This window comes from Pygoscelis adeliae, unplaced genomic scaffold (genome assembly GCF_000699105.1).
Source record: "Pygoscelis adeliae isolate BGI_AS28 unplaced genomic scaffold, ASM69910v1 Scaffold32, whole genome shotgun sequence".
In the NCBI taxonomy this organism is placed as follows: Eukaryota; Metazoa; Chordata; class Aves; order Sphenisciformes; family Spheniscidae; genus Pygoscelis; species Pygoscelis adeliae.
Window position 1 is genome coordinate 49,275 of NW_008824368.1, and position 24,673 is coordinate 73,947.

The 24,673-nt window shown below is 38.8% G+C and overlaps 1 protein-coding gene across 1 annotated transcript in view; it reads right to left on the minus strand.

Moving 5' to 3' along the window:
* Window positions 1-24,673, minus strand: part of LOC103913469 (short transient receptor potential channel 4) — a gene marked incomplete at its 3' end in the record, with an annotated part of 91,398 nt that overhangs the window by 48,642 nt on the left and 18,083 nt on the right. The window contains exon 2 of the mRNA XM_009319963.1: window positions 13,446-13,964. Within this exon, the coding sequence (XP_009318238.1) occupies window positions 13,446-13,964 (519 nt within the window). The remainder of the gene's footprint in view (window positions 1-13,445; window positions 13,965-24,673) is intronic.

Below are 24,673 nucleotides of genomic sequence, written 5' to 3' on the forward strand. Positions count from 1 at the left end.
ACTGAAAGAGTGGTTAAACATTGGACCAGGCTGCCCAGGGAAGTGGTTGAGTCACCATCCCTGGAAGTATTTAAAAGACGTGTAGATGAGGTGCTTAGGGACATGGTTTAGTGGGCAGGGTGGTGTTGGGTTGACGGTTGGACTCGATGATCTTAGAGGTCTTTTCCAACCTTAATGATTCTATGATTCTATGATTCTGGCCACTGGTTCCTGGTCTGGAGGGGCACATATCCCCTATAGGTATTGTGCCATATCTACCAGCTCTGTTTATTCATCTCAGATAGCTTAGGTTATCTCAGATAACACTAGAGACCTGTGCTTAGGAAAATAAGTTGATCCCTAATGCCTGTTCAGCTGAATCATGCTCTAGGACCCATTGCCTGTAACAGGCGCTTACACACCTAGCTTATGTGTAAACAACAGGTAGACCTTAAAGAGTTTTCAATTCCTACATCTGTTGTACCATTTGAGATGCCCAACTATATCCAAGACATCTGCACAAGACTGAGATACATGACACAGAAAATATGGGTTATTGTATAAAGGAAAACTGTTGATTTTTAATGTGGAGTGTACAAGCCAGAATGTGTCTGCAGTCTCAATTCTTTGTCCTGGTCTTGCTAAGCATTTGCCTAAGCAGAAAAAAAAAGAAAACTGAAAGCAGTTACATATCAGATAAGCAGATCAGTTCCTGAGCGTGTCATGCTTTGCAGACTTGCAAAGACATTTAACTTGCTAAATGGTCTACTTTCATTATCGTGAGACCAAATTTAATAAAAATACCATTGAAAAAAAAAGTGCTTTCAGTTCTCTCCTCTTTTTATTCTGGTTCAGCATGCCTTTGCACATGTTTTAAGTTGTGTCAGGTCCTGTAAATCTAGCACCATATAAATGTAAGAGAAATTACCAGGAAAGTTAAGCAACATAGAAGTAGAAGAAAGACTGGTTATATTCTATATTCATTAGTGATATTAATGAAATAAAACTGATTTCTTTAAGCAACAAAACTAGCAAGCTTTTCACAATCGTTCAGTAAAAACTCAGTATGCTTTTTTTTTTTTCCAATCCTTCCTCCAGTCCCCACAACAGTACTTAGCAGACATTGATGTGTTGTATTCCAGACAACTGAAGCTGTAACTAACAACAGCAATTTCTTCTGGAGTTTTGCCCTCAAAAGGCATAATTTTTACTCTGTTGTCGTGTTTTAAAAGAAAGCTAAGATTTTATTTTAAGGTGAAGAAATGGATGATACTGTATTCACAGAAGCAAACAAAGAAAAATCCCCTTTCTTGGCCCAAGAAGACATTCTCTTAGGAAGATTCAAACCTTAAAAAGTCCTCAAAAATTCATAGAAACATAAGAAATAGAGCAGTTTTGTGGCAGGTCTAAGCAGAAGCTTTATCAAGTAACACAAAGGCAGAAGCTGAGTCAATGAGTACCATAGACTGCTCTAGCCATACCCTCTTTCTGCTGAGGTAAGTTGGATTAGTTTCATTCTTCAAGCAGAAATGAACCATTAGATTATTTTTTTTGCAAGTGTCATGAGTGCATTATCCACAAAACAAGTAAAATACAAGCCTTAAAAAAAAAAAAAAAGTGATTTCTGTATTTACTTCACCCTTCATCACTAGGAGCTGCAGTCAGCCTTACAAAGTAATTACCGCTCTCAAGGTGTTACAATAACATAAACAGGCCCTATCTGTAACTAAGGCCTGATTGTGCTGGGCACAGTTCAACCCATAAACAATAGGCAAAACATATCCTGAAGATCCTATAATCCCAATACATAATAGAGGGTGATAAGTGGTTGAAGGCACACTGCTGCATGTAGATCAAAGCACTGGGTTCTTGTGGAAAGGCAAGAGACCAAAGATCCACCCAATGGGACTGACATGGAAACTGATGTTGAAGCTATGTGTAGACTGTGGGCTAGCTGTGCCCCAAAGTCCACCTTGCAAGCTGATCTGAAGCACACTTGTCAACTTCATCAGAAAGGACTGAGACAATCCCAAGGCAGGGTAAATTGGGGCGCTCTCCATGGTTATGGCACTCTCAGGGAGCACCCCTTCTGACAGAGGAAGGAGTTCATGTCCCCCTTTGAGAATCCTTTTGGGGCTGAGGTATGAATAAGGCACCAGGAAACTCAACATACATGGATTTCAGTGACTGGATGAATAGTCAGCAGGCACAGATAGCGATCCAAGTGATTATACCACTAAATCTTTAAGTGATTAGGGAGTTTACATACTTACACAGTTAGACAGAAGCTGCAGATACCTATACTTTACTTTTGAGTCTAACTTGCAATCATCTTTCCAAAATCATTGAGCAAGCTGGTGGCAAAGGAAGGGCTAAAATCCAGTTTTGTCTACTTAACCATACTGCCTCTTCTATAACTGAGCCTGGGAAACAAGAGAAGTTTCCTTTTATGACCTATGTGTCTTTACAAGGGTTTTTGGTCCTCGGATTCCTGTTTGACCTGCTCTGTCTCCCAAGACAAAGACACTTAATTAGGGAAAACAAGATTCAACAGAAATGCATGTGACTGCATGGGTATGAGACATGTTCTCCTGGTGTTCAGCCTAGGGAATGATTGTCTCTAAGCCTCAAGGTCCTTCTTTCTGCTGCCACGGGTCTGTAGCCTCCTTTTTTGGGAGCCAAAAGCAGCAGCAGTAGATGGGGCCTAGGAATATTTGTAATAGTATCGGCCCTGTGGATAGGGCAATAAAGAATGGGCAATGGGAAATGGTCTCCGCAATTCAGTAAGAAAAGGGAGGGAGTGTTAGAAAAAAGAAGAGACAAAGGGTGATGAAGAAATAAATATGGATCTTGAGATTCCTGGAGTATGCCAATAAAAAGGAGAAAGGATGTTTAAATGTATCACAAGGAAAAGCTATTGAGACAGTACCAAAAGAATATAGAGTCTCCCATTTTATGTGTCCAAATAACCACCAAGGGAGTTCCTAATTTTCTCAGCTGTCTCATTCAATCCAAACTATTGACTGAAAGCTATTCTAGTATTTGGACTAACTATGAAATAATAGATTGTGAAAGCTCAAAGTTCAAATGAGCATTACCAGAGTGCTGGCAAATTCCCCTTACTTGTGAAACCTCCACTGCGTGCCAGAATTTATCAAATCTTGGGCTAGAAGGAAGTGGGTCAAAGGAGAATGGGAGACACTGTTGGACCATGCCAAAGGAGGTAGCCTAAGGATGATCTGATGAAGAGGGAATGGAGTGGGGAAGAATGTCATCCTATTATTTGCAGAAGAAAGCCAAGTGTCTCTGCAAGGAGGATTTGTTAATAGTTTTGTGTGAACATTTTCTTTTCAGTATGCAAAATACCCTAGAAGTTCAAATGCCAACAGCCAAACTTCAGAGCTACATGACTTTCACAAACATAAGCTCCTGTTTGTCATACCAGTGCCATACTCAACACATCTCTTCATTTTTCTACTTTAACTCCTGGAGTTGTAAAGTTTAGAAAGTTTTATTGTCTGCTCAAAAATTTGAATAAAGATCTGATTTTTTTGGAGGCACAAAAGTGAGTTCATATAACAAGAGTTTGTTTTTCTCATAAGTCTTTTTTTTAATAATGGATGTACACATTGATGCATGCAATCAATGAAGAAACCCTTTATTATTTTAATCTTGATAGCTGAGGCCTACAGAAAAAACAAGGGGTAAGGAGGGAAGAGAAGAATGTTCTGTGGACATCTGGTGGAGCAAAGAGGAGGTAAATTACAAGAACCATCAGACAGGCCTAAAACAAGTTTGCTTTGGCTGTCTTGTTTTATTGTTCAATAAACATTTATCATTACAGAGGGAGTCCTGCCAAGCCATGGAAAAATTTGCACTGCAACAGCATGCAGAATTTCAGCCAGCAGGTTTAAATGAGCCTTGGTTAAGCAGTCACTCTATTTTAGGCCAATTGCATCTAGCACAGGCATGAAAAGGTTAGATCTTGGACAGGAGGACAGAAGGCTTTGCGTAAGAGCTTCCTAAAAGATATGTGAGAGAGGAGAGGTTTCTTAAGAGTGTCCTGGGAGCTAAGGAAAAAAAAAAAAAAGGATTTAAATACTCCTCTACAAGTTAGATGCCTCTATGAGCTCTTCATGCTATAAGGGCAGTTACTAGAGCTGAAATAATACAAATTATTTTAAGCTCTTGGGCCTTGCCAAAATGACTTGCAGTGAGGAATGAAGCATAGCTGCTGATGCAGCTACGGCAGAAGGTATGGGGAGCACGAAGGAGGAGCTGCACAAGGGAGGGGGTGGCAGCAGTCAGGAATGGCTGATGGAGGCCCTGGGAGGAATGGAGGCAGCCAGCCGATGCAAATCCCACCACAGCTCAGTCTGGGGCTCATCACCCAGCAAAAATAACTAAACTAAGAACAGCCAGATCCCCATCAAGTATATGGAGGAAGGAAAGAGGGCTGTAAATTTCTATAGTTATAGGTTTACATTCAAAATTAAATCCTGTGCACTACCTTATTTATTCACCTTGTTAAAGACATTTTTTTCTCTAAAATTTTGTTTGTTAAGCAAATGTTTTGTTATTGTAAGTAGAAAAAATTAGCTCATGGTGCTAAATCTACCCCAGGTTTGTAGGGAATCTTGTAGTTGCATTAGTAGTGACTCCTTCAAACCAAAAGCCATCTTCTGTTGCTGCCAGTCACATCTGAACAGAAGGGTTGTGCACTGTTGGTTAGGAGTATGCACTACTGGTTGTTCCTGCTTGAGGCAGACATCCCAGCAACATTTCTTTTAAGGAAGATGCAGAAAAGGAACTGAAATGAGAGATTTCCACTGTACTTCATTAACAGCATGTCTCCTCCTCTTTGAGTTAATTACTTCTAGCAAGCGTTCAAAATAAAAAGACGTTGGTGTCGGTTCATCAATAGTTTAACTAGAACTGTGATGAGAGGGTTGCATCTTGTGTGCGGCATATAGCATTCAAAGGTTATCGATGCCTTCTGAGACATCATTAAAAAGTTAGTGCTGAGATTCATTTTCCCATATGTGGGCTCTGAGCCTTCAGAATCTGAAATCGCTGTTACCGCAGGGTAGAAATTGCAGTTGATGCAATAAGTTGTCTAACTTGCGTCTACATTTTCAATGCCTAGTGAAGTAATTCTTCTAATTGAAGTGCCCTGTTTCCTTACTCAGCCAAGGGAGCAGAGACAGATGTCTGTGGAGTTAACTTAGACGTCTTATCTTGAGCAGACAGGATCTCCCTCTGTGCATACCTCTGCCTTTTGACTGTATAAGGAATTTGCTCACATACTTTAGGAGGATTGCTTCACCATGCATGTAAAATGTCAGCACAATTAAATGCTGTATTAAGCAGATGTGCTCCCACCCCACGATTAAAGAACAATTTTTCTAGCAGCAATAAGTACAGCTTCCACAGGGACACCTACACTTCATTCAGTTCTGAGGTAATAGATAACCAATTAGAGTAAGACTTTAAGTATGAGTAGCAGATAAGCTACTTACACAATTTATGTTATTTAACAATGTGTGGAGTCTTTATCTATAAACACAGAGACTTTTACATGATTTACAAAGCAAACATATGACCTGTTTTAGAGTACCTGGCTCTTGCCTGGAAAAATGTTTATCAAACTTTTTGAATGCTATGGCCGAGAGTCTGCAGAAATGGGTCTTTTGGAGACATGGACCCAAACATGCATACATCACTCCTCTCAGTTATAGGATTCATAAGACTAAACACATCTTCTTTTGGTGTTAAAAATGTCCAAATATTATCAGAGTCCATTTTTTTGTGGGTTTTTGTTATTTTTTACACAGAGACTTCTGACTGCATCTTTCAGGTCTTTTGACAAATATTCACATAAACAGTGACTTGCTAACACATGGCTGCTGTGTTTCATCTTTCCGGTGTGGGGTTTTTTATTTGAACACAGGCTAATTCTTAGATGTTGTGTTTCCAAAGTAATTCCTGCTTGCAGAGAGTCAATAATTCAGACTTTTGTTTCTGAAAGACTTCTAATGAGAAATTCATTATAATGGCTACTAAAATTACTCAAAATCAATCTGTGGTTCCAAAGGAAAATTCTACTCTCTGAGCCAGTCACAAAGCGTGACTTAGACTCTTAAACTGTATTGCTGCCAGAGGAGCTCTACAGAAATTTCCAGCATTTCCAGACACATTTTATATTCTATATCTGAATAAAAAGCCAACATTCCCAACAGAATGGCAGTTTGAACATTAAAAAACATTACTAAGAACATGGCAACTTTTCATTTCAGTACTTTAAAACTATTTTCTCTAGGCATTGTTGAGATATTCAATTTTGATAAGGAATAATTTTTGCTTTCTATCATATTTATACTGCTTTGCATAATAATATGATATGGATTATATTAGGTATGGGCATTACATTGTCAAAAATGTTGAAGTCCAAGTGAAGTAAGAAGAAACTGCAGTTAAAATGCTTTACTTTATTGAAATGAAGTGTTTAGATATCAACATGAAGTGACAGATTTGAAATGATTTGACATGTTTTCATTGAAGATTTCACTGGATTTGTGACATTATTGTGAAACACTTCCATTTAACTGAGGCTGTATTTTGCATAGAAAACTAGTGAAGAACTGGTGATTGCATTTTTAAAAGTCCTCTTTTGAACAGGAGCAAACAGATGGCTTTTATTATCAGTAACAAACAACTTTTTTTATCCTGCACCACTATTTTCCTAGAAAACAAGAACTGATCTATGAAATGTGAATATCATACTTTTGTATCTAAGATTTAATTAACCGATTAATAATTTAGTGATATTGCTCATATCAGTAATCTTTGGTCTGTGCTTTATGGGAACACACAGGTTTATGGTAAAAACAGTTGATCCATGATGTATGTTTCCTATGTGGGGGAGTCCTGTCTCACTTCTTGTCTGTCTGCAAATAAGTGAGCAAGCTAGTCTGAAGCTGACTTCCCTGAAATATTTTCTCTGAAATTCTTATTAACAAAGCCTGTACTCTTGTTAAATCTAAATGTCTTTAACTGTGTTAAATTGTTTAAACCCACTCCCTCTTTCACTCTTTCTCTGCCTCTTTGCCAGTTGAGGCTCTGCAAGGTGCTAACAACTCAGAAAACCAGGGCCTGCCCCTGGGAAGTGGGAACTGTTAGAAGACAACTAGAGGCATTTGGGAGAGTTTTAGTAGGTAAGCAGCCGAGTTTTTGGTAAACATTGATTATTCAGCTCTATAGAAATGTACTGAAAAATGAAAATTTAGAAATGGTTCTATGTTTTAAATCAATCCTGTAAAAAAGTTAATTCAGGATCAGGAAAAATGTCCTTCCTGAATGTATCTTTTAGCAAATTTAGTTCTTGCTTCTTTATCATAGAATCATAGAATCATAGAATCATTAAGGTTGGAAAAAGACCTCTAAGATCATCGAGTCCAACCGTCAACCTAACACCACCATGTCCACTAAACCATGTCCCTAAGTGCCGCATCTCCAAAAAAGCATGATACATAACCATGCATAGATGCTGTAACTAGGTATTTACTTTAGTTTTTAAAGATAAAGGCAGAAAAAAGCTTATTAAAATGTTTCAAGAGTGTCAAACTGAAATGTGCAGAATTTAACCTACTGGATTACTTACATCCTGCTAATATCAAGTATTCCAAATTTTCTAATGATCTTGTTATTACAGAGGAAGTGAAATATGATCAAAGTAAACTAAGAATGGAAAAGAAAAAGAAAAAAAAACAAACCAAAAAACACAGCTAGCCTTTATTAATTTGAAAAGTGAAAAAGATTAACAGCTATATACTTAAAAATTCGTATTTCCTCTGTGTTGCTATCAGAATGTCTAATAACAAAGCAAAATGAGACAATACTGCCAATAATTATAACCTCACGCTGTTACTATGTTTGAGTTTATACAGCTATAGCTTAAATGACATGGGCCAGTTAGTATGGGGCAAGACGAGACAGAGATATAAATTACTAGTATAAGTATTTAAACTGCACTAATTAAACTTACCGTGAAACCAGAGGATATTGAGTCAGTCCATTAATCTCCCCCCCCCCCTTCTTTATTTCACATATATGGAAAAATTACTAAGCATTTTAGTAAGCACTCTTTCACATATGTGCAGATACATGCATAAGACCTAAACAGAACCAAAGCTAAAACAAAGCTAACTGAAGAATGAGAGACACTGGGGTTTTACTGTGATTTCTCTATTAAAAACTCTCAATATATAAGAGATAGAACATGCATTTTTGCAATTAGTGGCAAAGATGACTGTCTACTAATTATTATAGACTGCTACTATTCTCTGCTACTTAATTGCACTGTTGCACCAGGGTTTTGTAAATTACTTAAACTCAGAATGACATATTATTATTACAGGTAAAATAACTTCTGTTTGTGAATCATATACAGAATCAAGGATTTCCCTTTTTGTTGTGGTTTAACCTCAGTTGGCAACTGAGCACCACACAGCCGCTCGCTCACTCCCCCCTCCCCCGGTGGCATGGGGGAGAGAATTGGAAGAGCACAAGTGAGAAAAACTCGTGGGTTGAGATAAAAACAGTTTAATAATTGAAATAATAATAATAATAATATGATAATAATAATAATACACAAAGCAAGTGATGCACAGTGCAATTGCTCACCACCCGCCGACCAATGCCCAGCCAGTCCCGCAGCGGCCCCCCCAGCCAGCTTCCCCCAGTTTATGTACTGAGCATGACGTCACATGGTATGGAATATCCCTTTGGCCAGTTTGGCTGTGCCCCCTCCCAGCTTCTTGTGCACCTCCAGCCTTCTCAGTCAGTAGAGCATGGGAAGCTGAAAAGTCCTTGGCTAGTGTAAGCATTACCTAGCAACAACTAAAACATCGGTGTGTTATCAACATTGTTCCCATCCTAAATCCAAAACACAGCACTGTACCAGCTACTAGGAAGGAAATTAACTCTATCCCTGCCGAAACCAGGAGACTTCTACATCCTTGAATGAAACTGCAGTTGAATCAGACAACATTTTTATTTTGTTCAGGAAAAAGGGAAACTATTTCTCATTGCTCATTGTGTACTTAGAATCTAGCACAATGAAATTGTAAGTGACAGCCTTCATAAAACCAAAATCTCCCTTAGCTGAGATAATATTATACAGGAGATAATTAGAGAATGAAATGTTTGTGCCCAATGCAGACTGGCTGCATGACTTCAGGGCATCTCTCTTGTCTGCTGCTAGTTGTAGCCCAGGCAACAGTAGGTGTCAGAAACAGGCACCATAAACATCAGCAATGTGTCTTTGCTTGTAATCAAACAGCATCAATGGTGCAAAATGAACAGAAAAAAAATGGTACCTTGGGTGTTCTGTCCCATGTGCTATGCAAAAAAAAAAATTGTGGGGAAGCACACAAACATACATGCAGGCACATACTCTCTGGTTTTGCCACCTAACTCGGAACAGGTATTATCCACAGTCTTGCCAGACATTATTCCGCAGTGTAAACTTGAAACTATAAATCTCTTTCAACCTCATTAGTTATTAATGAAAGAAGATAGATGGTTTTATCAGGGAAGTTTCTTCCTTGGTAATACATAGTATGTTCCCTCTGACATGACTCCATGGACTGAGAATTGTTACCACTGAGATGCCTTTTGACAATACATGAATGAGGATCACAGTATTATGGGAAGTGCGAAAGGAATGGAAATGCAGAAGATAAGCACCTTTCACTGTGGAGAACCTCAAATCCAATTGGCATAAACTTTTTGTTTTGTGGAGAAGGTCCACTTCAGGGGCAATCTGGTGACCATGAACAATGCAGACAGCTCTGAGAATGAATGTGCTTTCTTCATTTCCATAGATGATAATACAGAGGTGGCACCAGGGGCTTGCAGACCACTGCACCAAGCACTGCTTAATCACTTAATTTTTAAGAGTCTTTTTCTGTTCGTTACAAGGTATTTCTAGATCTACATTTGATCAAACACTATGTCATTCTGAAGCTCCTCAACAACTCCCAGCTTGATAATTATCTTTTCTCATGTTTGTCAATTTTCCTTTCTTTACACAATGAAAATTCTTCACCATTCACTTGTCCGCTTCTCCTAGGAGTACTCTCAATCTGCTGTTCCTACCCAATCTTGTGTCTGAGATTAAACCAAGTCATATTATCCAAAGCCTACTCCAGTCCTTTACAAGGTTTAGTTCTAAGGTGTTTCATACTCACTTGCTTATTAATGCCAAGAGGAATTACTGCTAATAATTTTTGGTGTTATTTTCAACTTGAAAGAAAAAAAGTAATCTTTAACTCCTGAGCAATTAATTGCAAAAGCAATATAAAAGAACTCATGTTCCTATTTACTTGTCCTCATTCTTCATTATTTTGTTACTTTTAGCTACGATTTCTGGACTTAGACTGGATGTTCTGCACAACCAGACCTGATTGCTTACTCATGGAGCTCTGAAGTCAGCCCCAATATAGCATTACAATGTCCTTTGGTAATAGCGTGAATAAAGGTTGAGATGTTAGGAATGGGTGGTAAGGTAAGAAGGGAAGACAATGCATTCTTATCTGTTTTGCTATTTTGTTGAGGGGGTTGGGTTGGGGGATTTTTTTGTTATCATTATTTTGCGAGATAGCAGGCAAGTTAAAAGAAAGAAAGACAATAACTAGAACTGGTATCATCAAAAAAACACAAAACCATGTTTGCTCCTGTCATAATACAAAAGTCTTTGGTGGAGAACTGACTTTTGGTGGTTGAGACACACAGGGCAGAAGCAGCAGATATATCACCCCAAACCAGTACTTTTAATTAGGTTAAATCCAAAATAATACATTAATGGGCTAGTTAAAATCCAGCCCACACTTTTTTCCTGCCATTTTTAAATAAGATTTATAAGTTGCCTCTGCTGCTTGCTATCAAGCAACTTGGATAGTTGTAGTGTAAGGGTACATGAAAGGCGAGAGCATCTGGTTCATTGAATTATTTGTTCATTTAATTATCTGGTTAAGGGTTAATTAGTATAACACAAATAGAAAACAACAAGAAAAGTGATAAATTCAACACAGAAACCAGGGTATAATAGAGATAATGACGAAGACCAAGACTAGCCTCTGATGAACGAGCCATTAAAGGACCGGCTGCGACTGCCTTGAGGAGGGTCAACCTCAACTTTGTAACTGATCATAAGGAGAGGAAAATATCATTATCACAAGTATTATGGGATGTTTGAGGGGGTTCATGGGACACATGGGAAATTCAAAGTTATTATGGGATATCAGAGGGGTCTTGTGGGATTATGTAAAATTTATTATGGGATGTTTAGGGGAAGGGTAAAGGGTGGGGAAGGATCAGGGAGGAACAAACATGGCAAAATGGAGAGGAGAAGGCAATCAAGGGGCCAGTCTTGTGTAAGCCGGGCCAGTCAGTATGCTTATGCCTGGGATGGAGACCCTGGGGTCTCCAGGTGCTCCAGTGCCCAGGCTGAAAGAATAGCCAGACCCTGGAGGCTGCTGGATTCAGTGGCTTCTGTAACATCCTTAACACAAGAAATAGAAAGACCCGTCTGATCTATTTTCATCATGATCCATATGGACAAGGACAGCCAGAATCCAATCATTTGTTATGCCTGAGGTAAGTTTCTTGGCCTTGGAGCTGTACCTACCAGAAAACTGTTGTAATAATCATAAATAAAACAACTGATCAGGTACAGTGACTACTATTTGCTCCAGCATCTAGCAGGGAATACATTTAGGAACACAGCAAAAGAATCTAATAAAACTTGATTTTACTTCAGGGAGACTCAAATGGTAGGGATAGTGGGAAATATTTATAGAAATGAAAAATTTATATAAAATATAAAAGATCCACTGATTTGGAATTGTTGCACTAAATCAGTATTGCTTTAATGTTTGCTATTACGAAGAGTCAATGAAGTGTAATCAGCTGTGTCACTGCAATTTAATTAGGTACAGGAATCAGATGCAACTATAAAAAAACATTTCACCCTAAAGATGTCTCTCACTGTCTCTATCTCAAATTAAGAAAATTCAAGCTTTGTATTTAGGTTTAAAAAATAAAACCATGAGAGGTCAAAATTTTATTTCAATGCATGAATCCTTTGGAAAACAGAAGTCCAAGCTAGAATTTCTTAAATGACTGTAGGACAGGACTGGCATTTCAAGAAATAGAAATAATAGTTGTCAAGAAAAGTCTGGAAGAGTACCATCTGAAAATAATTTATGAAGGCAGTATGTTGCCTAAAACATTATACTATCAAATATAAAATTATGCAATACATTTCCTGAAGGAAAAAATGCTTATTAGAAGACTTATGAAGTCAGAGACCAATTGAGATATTTTTCCAGCAGTACTTCAGCAGGTCCCTACCTTCATGATAACTTCTTAGCATCACTAAATTGTATTTCAAATGGACAACAGAATCATTACATTTGGTTATTGTTCCTGCAAACCTTTCTAACATACTTAATATATTAATGCATTTACTTTTATTTTTTGCAGAACAGAGATTTAGCAGTGATAGATAGACTAGTTCAATACAACACAGAAGTTTCTTAAGCTTTTGCCATATTATATATGAACAAGTAACATTTAATTATTAACAGCATTTGTCTTGCCTATACACTTCCACAGTTCAGCTGATTTTGGATGTACAGTTTCCAAATGAGATGATAAAACACATTCTGACATGATGATGAGCAGGGTCAAGTGAATTTTTGGAAATATCAGGGGAACTGTCTTCCTAACTAATTTTTCTGTCTTGATTCTTTTGCTTTTGCATGCGCATAAGAACTTGAGTATTTTTAAAAGAAAAGCAGACATCCTCTGATTCCACTTGCCTATCTGTATCAGCAAAGCAAACTCATGAATTTTTAACTGTCATGGAAACCAATACCCAGGTGTCTCCATTTTGGATTCTTTATGAAAAAGAATGTGAATGTCAAAGTTTTGGGGAGTCATGCATTGCTATTAATCTTATGCTTCGGTATCTATTTATAATAGTTATTTTTTGAAGAAACCTCTCTGTAGAGGTACCTGTGGTATTTTATAGGTGTTTAAACACATAGCCTCCTTTTTCTGTTAGACACAATTAAAGCTAATTTGAAGTATGCTGTATATATTTTTCATCCTATTATTGAAGAGCTCTTCAAAGCACAACTACTGGAGACTATGTCTATTCAGGTGCAAAAGGAAAAAAAGGTTCCTTTGGATCTGTGCTATAAAAGAACATCTTAAATTCTGATACTATCAAACTTTAACAGCTACTCAAATTCATCCAATTAAAAATATAAAAAAAGAAGAGACCCTGTAGAACAAAAAAGATAAGCAGCAATTTGTCTCAGTTAAAAGGATGTATTTCAGGCTATTATCTATCACATTACTACTACTAAATATGCTTAAATATTCTCCAGCAAACTCACCTCTTTTTGACGGTACTTAATTGCCAGTTTCAATCTTGCAAGATCATTACCACTTTGTTCTTCTATCAAGCTATTATCATCTCTGTAATTAAGAATAGTTTCCAATTCCCTAGAACTCCGTGTCTGATCCAGGAGATCTTTTGCAAATTGCTTGCATTGCCGCGACAGTTCCTCATACTCCGACTTAAATTCATTTTCGACTTTACTCAGTTCCTGCAGCTCCCAGCTCAGTTGAAAAGCGGTGAGGAAAGGATCCTCACTGGACAAAGCAATCAAAGATGGGCTTGCCAGAGCCTTGTAAATATTGAGTCTGGATCGAGAGTGGCGGAGGCTGTCCACATCAGAACTCGAGACACATTCGACACAGTTACAGCGGACCTCGTGTGGCCTTGGCACAGAGACCCCTTTCTGCACAAGGAGCTTTATGATTTCGTAATTGTTGGTGTGGGCAGCCAGAATAATGGGTGTGATATCCGGTGTAAATTCCGAAAACTGCTTGTCCAGAAGCACTGGTGGCACCTGTGAAAAAAAGCAAAAACCCTTACAGGTCTCTTCATTGAACAAGAGCTATAGAAAATTAAGCTATAAATAGTTTACCAGGTAGTACACTTACTGATGGATCTTTGCTTCTGGCCAGAGTTGAAGGAAACACTTCAAACATAACAATTCAATTAGCTAAAATAGCCTCTTTCCAGTTAATAAATTGCTATAAACAGGGTGTGATTTTTCATAAAACCTGTTTGTACGTAAACAGCCCATGGGTGACAATTCGTTAGAGCAAATGATTAGATAAACAAGGAAGAGTCAGACATAAATGCTCCTGTTGGGTCCCTTGAAGTGCCAGCTGTGAGCAAGATGGAGATGCTTTCTCATCTCCCACTGGTTCCGCTCAGTTTTATAGGGAAGAGAGAATCATGGGGGCATAACTGTGATTCTCTGAAGGAAGCAGTGAACAGGACACAGACAAGTTAGAGTTATAAAATAAAGTGGGCAAGTAAATGATAAAGAAAAGATATGTTTTCTTAAAGAGAAGGTTGGAAACGTAACTGTATAGAGAAACAAAGATACCTGCTGTGAAGAGCTTAACATCTTAAGGCTCAGTTCTACATTCACATGCGCAAACAAACATACTCTCTTTACAGGAAAATGGGAGAGTTGGTAGAACAAGGGCCTCAAGAGGGCATTTTTAAAGCCTTTTCTGGTGTGCATTTCTGTATTTTCAGTCTTCTGGTATGTTTCTGTATGTTATCAGAAGACTGTAAGGTCTTTCATTTTAAGCTTGTTTATTTATTTTACAATGCCAGATTCTAAAGTCTTTCCCAAATCAAGACAGCTCATTAGACTAGTATGATGAAGCCATGTAAGTATAATTAACCAATGTCAATAAAAAAATGGTATTGGCATCACCACTTATGGACTGCCTTTGGTCAATACCTCAATAACCAAATACAAACTCAATCCACATCAGCGAGGTGCTCTGAGTGATGCCCCTTTAGGAGGAAGAGAAAAGAAAAACATTTGACTAAAAGTTATCTGAAGGCTAGAGAAATAGATGGCCACTGGAAGGAGGAAGAAGTGTTTGATAGAAGTCATATGACAGAAGAATGACCTCGTCGCCAGGTGGAAAAAACACAAATAGCTAAGAGGAGAAGTTAATAGGAAACAGGTAAAGCATGTGAGAACAGTGTAAGAATGAGTTGAAATGAGCTACCTTTAGAGCTTTGGGAAGGAAAGAAACAGAGCACAGCATGAAATGTGCAGAATCAGGCAGAAACTCAGTGAAAAAGAAAACTATAATGAAATTAAGCTGAAAAGAAATGGTAGTCTGTGGATCTAAATCCATAAATAAAATCCATAGATCATGGATTTTTTTCTCCCTCTTTCTAATGAAGACAGTGTGTATTTTGTACATTTTTCAGCTGTTCTGCATGTAAAACAGCTCATGTTTGTTCAATGGGACTGTGTCCATGTAGAAGAGCTGCTATGTGTGTGGGATGTAAAACAGGGGCCTGAAGCACTAATTAGCTGAATGAGAGAATTACTTTGGGAGGTGGCCACTTATTCATGTAAAATGGGGTGGAGAGTCAAGACTGGAGATCTGGCGTTCGGGTCTGTAATCACACATCCCTAGGGAAACAATCCCTGCCTGGCCATTGCGCATTGCTGACCTCAAGAAGCTGTGCCGGATTCTGAGAAGGTATGTGGAGTCAATGGGCAGAAATCCCTTTTCTCCCTTCCCACACACTCAAACATGCACGCTTAGCTTGGCACTGGGTAAGGCTGGCACGGAGTCCGTTTTAGAGCAGGGCTGTGGGATGCCTGAGCTAGCCCACCCACCCTCACAACCCCATGCAGAGGGAGCAGCTGTCCTCACAGTCCTCCCCACAGGCTCATGGGAGGCGTTTACAGCCAGCGGTTGTGAGCCGAGCAGCTCCTGAGCAAGTTCTCTTCTGCCTTCCTCTTCTTTATTCTGAGGTACAAATGAAATAGTGTAGTGTGTGCAGGCACACAGAGAAATATGGGTTTAAAATTACTTAGGAGGTAAGGAACCCAGCTGAGAATATACTGAACGTACGTATGGATGGGGAGACACTCGGGTACAAGAACAAGCAGAAGGTTTTTGTGCTATGCCCAGTCTCAGCTGCAGTCAGGACAAGAAACACAACCCGGGCATGTGTCTTCTCAGAGGACTCTGGCTATGTCCACACTGCTCTGTCAGATCTCTCGCAATGCTAGAAACCTCCAGGGCATCTCTGGTCATCTGTCACCTTCAGGCTGAACACTGCACAGAGCCCTCCCGGGGATGCCCACGTGCCCAGATAGCTTCATTATTTCTGTCCAGTGTGGACTGGAGTGGACTGGGGCTTGAAATCCATATCTCTTTTCTCACCTGTCTGTGGTGTTAGTGGGGAAAATGAGACCCATTTCCAACCCCAAACCTCACTGGTTATTGTAGAAAATAGAGAGCACATGTGCACACACACACTTTTCCTGCTCTCCAAATTGCAACTGTGGTCAATGCTTTTGAGGCTAGAAAGAGATTAAAATGGCACTAGAGGCTCAAACTTTGCATTAGGAGAGGTGAACTTTTGGGCCATCATAGGTCTGAAAAAGGTTTGCAGGGAGGGATGTATTGTGCTCTGACAGCATCCACAACTAGTGAGACTCCCCCTTGGCCCCAGGGTACCAGGGAGTAGAGGAGAGAGCTGCAAGGGCGGAAGACTCAAGGATACAAAGCTGTAACTCCAAACTCACCAACTTCTCAGAGTATTCCTCTGTCACTTAGCATGTTATTATCTTTGTACTTTTTGACAGTAGTAAACTAATATTTGCTTCAAGCCCTGCCAGAACTGAAGGCTATCTTAACATGTCATTAACAACAATCTTCTCTGAAAAATTGAGACACAGCTTCAAACAACATGGCATTACAATGATTGACTTGTACATGGGGTCCATTAAGTCAAAAGCTGCTTGTTTTTCTCACAGCTTATCAAAACCTTTCAACTTAAGGTAACTCGGCTATAAGGTTAATGCACACATTTTGGAATTCATACCATCAGAATTTACCCAAATATAGAACTGTGTATTAAATAATTTCAGCCTTAACTTGCAGAAACATTTAAACTTAAAGGGCAGACCCTAAGACTGCAACTTTAATTACATCATGAGTTTAACTCCTGACCCTTCACCTCCTATTTTAAGATTTCCTACTCATTTAAACCAAAGATATACAGAATGCCAAAGCAATAAGGTCAAATTATTCCCTTATCTGCAGCATAATGAAGTACTTATCTTTTAAAGTTCTGAGTGCTCTCATGGTGCTCAGAATATTTCAGCATTTAACTGTTGGTCCAGAGTACTTGCTCTGAAGTCACCAGACTTATGATGAATTTTACTTTCAAACTACTGAAAAATAATTCTCTTTAAAGAAGCCAAAACAAATAACCAGCACACACTGATATTAGCCACACAATCTAAATCTTTGACAGAACACTCACAGAAAACATACAAATCTTCCTTAAATCCTGGGAGGATGGAAAGCTACTAGGTTATACAGTCACTGACTGTGGCTCCCCAAGGCTTAGCAGTAGTGTGAATATATTATACACTGTGGAGTTAATATGTCAAGTGTGAGGCTGCTCAAACTTAGAAAGGTCAAATGATTTTTGCCTTCTTACATTCTGTTGAAGGTTTTCTACTTCAACATTTCTTATAGGGCTGAGCAAAGCAGTTTGGTGATTGTGTATACTTGTATGCGTATCTGTATGGGGATGAGTAGGCAAAAAGAAAACGAAACAGAAAAGAAGAAAACATAGCTCAAAGTCTGTACACTTCAGTGCTTAAGGACATGAGATTTTTTGTTGCGTTCCTTTTCCCTGCACTTACTCTAAGTGGGAATGAGTCAGTCCGACTTAGATACCTAACAATTTTTTTAGATACCAAGTGGAACAACCCTCTTCAACATGTTTTTAAGTTCCCTGTATGGTGTGTGTGAAGAGAAGCCCCTTTGCTATGACAGAAAGAGAAATCTAGGCTAAATTAATGTCAGTTAGGTCTGAGACATTTTCTGTCCCTATGACATCAAGGTAGAGAAATTGACTGTTGATAGATCGATCTGTTAGATATCCAGGAAACAGAAAAAGATAACAGTCAGTTTGGAAAAGGAGGAACCGATACCCCAGGTGCATCCATGTCTCCATCTAGATGTCTCATAATGGCTTTCATTACTATAATATCTTAACAGATAGACTGAAAACTGCAGTGCCCATTTATCTACTTTTTAAGTGCAAGAGCTCAGAATGTACGTAAAGCAACTTATTTCTTTGGGTAAATAGATAGCTCACTTGGTTCTTGTCATTGTTTATTTATTTACAATTATTTTGCCTTTTGCTTGTAAAGAAGAGCAAATCCTGCAATGGCTGCAAGTAGTTAGGTGAATAAATTTCTGAGTCATGTCAATCATGACAGCATGATTGGAGGAAAAGCCTAAAGTAAAGTAAAAAAAGAACATAGGACAGGTAACAAGATGAATACATATGTCATCTCACGCAGTACCACATTATATAAGGAAATTAATATGATAAAGGTGTGTCATCAAGCTCATCAGTTGCGTCAGCACTGTTGCTCTATAGCTGTCATCAGCCAAACACCTCAAAAATGCTGAACTCCACATTTCAGTAGAGCCCACAGCATACAAGTTATCCCTATGTATATACAGTTTTCTGATTTACATTCTGGTTTGTTGAGTTCTTCTCTTCTTTGGTTTCATATTATTATATCAGTTGAAGTACATCCTGATTATATGATGGAAGTAGTTCCACCAGGAAGGACTGAAAAAATCCTCCTACCCCCGACTCCTTTCACATGCACTAAGTCACTGATAAACTACCAGATAACTTGAATTACTTAAAGATACAACTTCAAGATAACTTGAATTCAGTTGTCACACCACTGAAGGGGTCTGTACACAATCAATCCTGAAAGTCATGCTGAAACTATCCTCACAAGACTGCACAAACTGCAGGCCTGCAATGGTAGCCCCAGATTTGGCCGAAAGTCCTTTTCCCCATCCCAAGGTGCTCACTGTGCGTTGCACAGCTGGCATGTTGTTTGGCCATCGAGCGTGTAAGGCAGGCAAGTGGATAGAAGTTGCCAAGCTGAGCTCAGGGCCAGCATCATTTCAGAGCAGTGTGTGCGATACCAGCCATGCAACACCCATCTGGTATATGATCATTTTCTGCATTCCATAGGCAGCTTCCCTGGCCTCCCTGGAAAGGGTTCAGCTTGTTTATTGTCCTTAGACTCATTACATTTCCTAAAGATAAGTACCACACTCTTAATGTGCTACTGAAGTATTTTCTTTTCATTTATAAAATTCTGCCTCCACATCTGTTCTTTTTTTGTAGTGAACAGATGTATCCACGTACCTCACCCTTGCTCTAAGGCACTGTAAGTTAACTAACAACAACCTGAGGACTAAATGTAAATGTAAGAATGTGCAATGAAATTTTTTAGAGATATTTTAACTTCTTAAGAATGCACACTTCGAATAATAATTAAACATCTGAAATGCTGCCTGTCTTAAGTCCAGCAGATAAGATTTCATTATAAATTGTGTCCTTTAACATTTTCACACTCACAGTTCAGCTCAACACTGCCAAGCTCGTCTTCCAGATTTCTTTTCTCTGGAGTCTAACCACAAGCAACAGAGATTATAAAAATGGGGCAGTACATATTTGAGGTTAAGTGATGATTATATTTTTGGATCTTAAATAAAATATTGAATCTTAAATCAAGTGTGTTTAAAAAATTAAAATATTGGTTCTTATATAAAATATATTAAGAACTCAAATTAAAATTCTAAATGCTAGACACATAAGGCCATAACACCTCCCTCTTGTGCTAAATTATAGGATGTGGTTCACAGCAGAATGAAAGGACTGACTAGCCAAATTGAAATCCTAACCACAAGTTGAGACTTTGTGGTGGGAAGGTTTCTTTGGGCTGCAGCTTTGCGATGGAAGTATCTTCTGTCAAATTCCAAATTATATTATTAATGGGAAAAGTGGTGGATTCTTGAGGGTAAGAGAACAGATAAATCTGACTTCAGGCAGTAACAGCCGGACAACTTATCTGGACCCCAGGACACAAGTTTTGTTACCAGTTCTGCCAGTAACTCTAGGTTGCCTAGGCAGACCAACTCGTTCTGCTTCTTTTCTCAGCTGGGTACAGTTTTCTGAGCAAATGTTTTATCAACCCAGGATATAATTCCAGTTATTAATTAATGTCAGAAAATATACAGCAAAAAATAATATTTAAAAAATCTGGTATTTCTGTGAGGACATTTTTAAACAAAAGATTCTGGATTTTTTTTATTTTTTAATTTTGAAACCTTGCTTTATTCCAAAATTTGCCTATAATTTAAAAATGAAAAGGACCAATTCCCACAACATTTTTTTTCAGATCAAATTATTATGTTTATACTATTTTATTATTACAATTCTAACTGTTGATTTTGTAAAATATCTCTAATATTTTCATAAGAAAATATTATCTTTCAAGTCAGCCAAGGAAGGTGTCTAACAGAGAGGAGCTTTGATAAGCAACCCAAAACAGATACCCAACTTTAGCTGTCTAAAATTAGGTAAGGTTAACCCTCCCCTTAACATACAGCCCAACAGAATTTATTCAGCAGACACAAGCCATATGCTGAACTAGCTCAAAACTCGATGGCTCTGCTATCTCATGCTAATACTAACCCTAACCCACAGCTAACCATAGCTCATGCCTCCGAACCTGCACTGCTGGGATGCAAGATGGATGTTTTCCAAAAGAACTGGCCAATTCTGGCCAATTTTCCAAGGTTTGTGAGAAGAAGGTACAAACAGTTAATGCTGAATGTGTTCCCTTTAGGAGTTTGGTTTTTGTCTATCTCCTATTGGCAGGGCAGGGACCTGCCATTCGTGTTGCAAGCCCTTCTCAGTGTATGCAACATGGGCCATAAATATTTCCGAGGATCAGGCCTAAATAGCCTTATTTGCTGCTAATATGCATTATTGTTAGCAAAGGGTAACTTCCCCCCAGTTAGTTAGAAGAGTGTTTTATGCAATATCATGTCCATTTATTTTGCTGAAAATTTACTTTCAGCTTTGCTGGAACATGACTAGGAACAGGGATGTTACCATAGCTAATACAAAATCCCTGTCACATTGAACGAGGCTTCAGTGCTTGTCTTTTTGTGTATATGGGAATTTTGCAAAGTTAAATTTACAAGTTTGAGTTATTTTCATTCTATTTTTTTCCAAGAACAAGCTGAGTTTCCAAAACCTTGGAGTTTTTTATCTTTTTTTATCAGTTAAACTTAACCTAGCCTAAGATGTGAGCCAATGGTTTTCTAATGCTTTTTCATGCTCATCCTATTACAGCTGAATCAACTTGTGTGTCACAATAGTCACAGCATGGACTGATGACTCCCAGTCTCTGTGCCAGCACATTGCACAAAAGGCATTAATGTTATATAGTGAGAAAAAGAATTACAATAGCATTTAGCAATTCTCTGAAACCAACATCACTTTTCTAAACAATGAGGATGACTTGCATAACTGCATGGTACAAATAACAGTATATACTTAACACATCTGCAGAACATTCGAGCCAAACAGTGTAAAAGGATTCAGCAATAGAAGCCCTGGATGGCAGGAAGGAACTTGTCAGAAGGTCTTGTTTGCCCCCTTGAACCCAAAGTACGGTAACTACACCTAGATCAATCCCCACAAATATTTGACCAATCTGTTCTCAAAGCCCTGCAGTGGTGGGTGGATACGTTGCACTGTTTCCAGACAATGTTTCTGGCACTTAATTTGTTTTAACTTTGTGCAGTTTAAGCCTATTTAAGCCTATAATGTCTTGTTTCTCCTCATGTGTATACAGAGAATACATTATTTCTCTCCTATAGCTTCAGTTTTCTCTTTTAAACACTCTTATTCCTTCACACTTTCCTTATGGGGAATATTTTCTAATTTCCTGAACCTTCCTATTTCTTTGTGCACATTCCTTACGACTTCTGAGTATAACAGAGGACAAATTCACGTATATCTTATCATCTGTGCTCATCCTGCTGTGACCAAATACAAATACTGACTTTTGCACAGTAATATGATATTGTCCAGCCTTTTTCTGTTAGTCTTGTTTTAATCCCCCCTGCAGAACTGTTATCTTAATCGTTTTCAATTCCAATACATACTCGGTTGATTATTTCTGCTTACTTAGAACCTTACACTTTTTCTTACTGAACTGTTTTATTCTTTACAGAAATAATGTCTCTTGTTTGCCAAAACCATCCTGAATTCTAAGTGTGTCCTGCAACAGCCTTGTGATCCCCCCAGCTTTGTGGTGTCTTCAGATTTAACATGCCCTCTCTCTATTTCACCCTAAATGTCACAAATTAATATGCTGATTGGGATAGACACCTGCGGAATTGCTCGTTTCATCCCTCTGATTCATTCGTCCTGTTTCACCGAGTACTGTTGGCAACTACTCTGACTGTGGGTTTCTTAGACTGTATTTTAAGTGACGGTTTTTGAAATCTTACAAAACTCAAGCTATATGATATGTACTGCTTTTCCCCAACATACAGAGCTTGCTATCTGGTGATGAATGAAAATTATATTGTTATGACAAGGCTTGTTCTTGATAAATCCTGGTAGGCTGCTAGTTATGTCTATGCTTTCTTCTAGGTGCTTACAAGCAGAATGTTTGATTATTTTCTTCAGGATCCTCCCTGGTTTGAAAAAGTATTGATTTCTTTTATTTGAAAAAGGAGAATAGAGAATGGAAAGGAAATGCTGTAAAATGAATTTATAACAGTTTCCAGATAGAATCAGAGGAAAAGATATCTGATTTGGGACATGCATTGGTTGGGTGTGACTGACAACAAAAGGCTTCAGCGCTTTATTTCTCTTTTTCTCCTCCCTGTATCTCTGGGAGCTGATCCAAAATACAGCCTGTACACAGAAGTGGTCATTTTCAATTAATGTTTTCCTGTGAGCATTATTAGTGCATGGATATGCCCTTCCTTCAGTCAATGTCAATAGTTTGAACAAGGGTATGAAATGACTTAAAAGTAGACACTCAATAAAAGACTGTCAGGTTGTTTTGAATTTGTTTCCAGCTCTGAAACTCATACCTGCTCTCTCACCACATATCTTTTTGAAACTAGGTAGAGAACAGTTTTCAAGTAAGAATTCTGGGCATTGCTTGAGTGCTCATAATGAAAAATGAGAAGCAAACAGTGTTGTTTTCACTCAGGGATAGTGAAAGAAGAAAATTAATATGGTTTGAAAACATATGAGAGCTAAGAAAGAACAAAGATCTTATTATGGAAATGATTAAAGGAGAACTTGAATTATTTTTGTCGCATCATAATAAAGCTCATAAACGCCTCTCTCAAAGTTTGCAATATATATATCTCTCTCAAAGCTAAGCCAATATTGAAACTTCCTGAATGTTCAAAGTAAACCTAGTGGGGTCCTTCCCATCTAAATGTTTTTAAATGGATGCATAGATACTTTTCTCAAACACAGAATGGTTCATAAAGGCAAAATCATTTTAGTGAAGTTTATGTCTGATATTCCATTTCCTGAGAACCCATGTCTCTGGTCTGATTAGAAAAATGTGGAAAAGCTCTTGCTTTTCTGTTTTTTTTCCTTCTCCCAAAATGGCTCCAATAGTTAGCTGGGGAGGCAGAAGAAAACTGGTTTGCTTCTCCAGTGAGGTCTTGAGAGAAATGCTAGAAAAAAGAGTTCTTAGAATCTGAGCTGGATCCTTTGTTTTGCCCTGAGCTTCGTGGATCTAGAAACAAGAAAAGGCATCCCACTGGCTAAGGAATGAGAAAGATGTTTTTTGTAGAGGAGCTTTTGCAGAAAGAACAATAACAGATTGGTGGCCTCTCTAGGTATCAACAAACCATTTAAGAGATACGAGCATCTCAGAGGGAAGGGTGGGAATTAGCTAAACTTCTTTACAGCTGATTGCAATTATTTAGCATTGCAAAGTAATTTGAGATATCTTCACGGCTGGGAAGTAAATTTCGTTTCTGAGAAAATTAAAAGGGTTATACTCTCAAAGAACAAAGTGGGAATCAGGCAAATTTGCAAAACACTTAAAGAAAAGTGCTTTATATATTTTCAAAATACTATGAAAAAGGAATACACCCGACTCGCACAGGCAATCAGCTCCGGTGCAGGTGCGTCCTGCAGTGGAGCGGCGGATCGTGGTGTACAGGGGGGTTTCCTGAGCCGGGGAACCCACAGGGGAGCGCAGAGACCTGCCGGGAGCCCGGAGCTCTCACGAGGGCGGCTGACGATGTGTAGGCAGCGCCAAGAGCAAGCGGGGATCCCCTGGGCAAACAGGGCGTGGCGCGTCAGCTAGGGCGTGGCACAGCAGTTTGCACAGCAGTTCATGCAGAAGGGCGCACAGGGAGGCCACCTCTTTGAAGGAGAAGCATTCCACGGGCCAAGTGGGGGACTCGATGTACACATAACCCAGCAACTGGGCACAGGTCAAGGGCACTCATCCTACCCAACCCTCAAGGCAGAATGGTGGGCACTCATCTGAAGGTAAAGGCCACGGCTCCAGCTCGGAGATCTGCACCATCTACCCCAGCGGTGGCCAATGCCTCCACCCAGCCAGAACTGCTGAAGGGAGAGGCTGCGCCGCAACACCCCCGC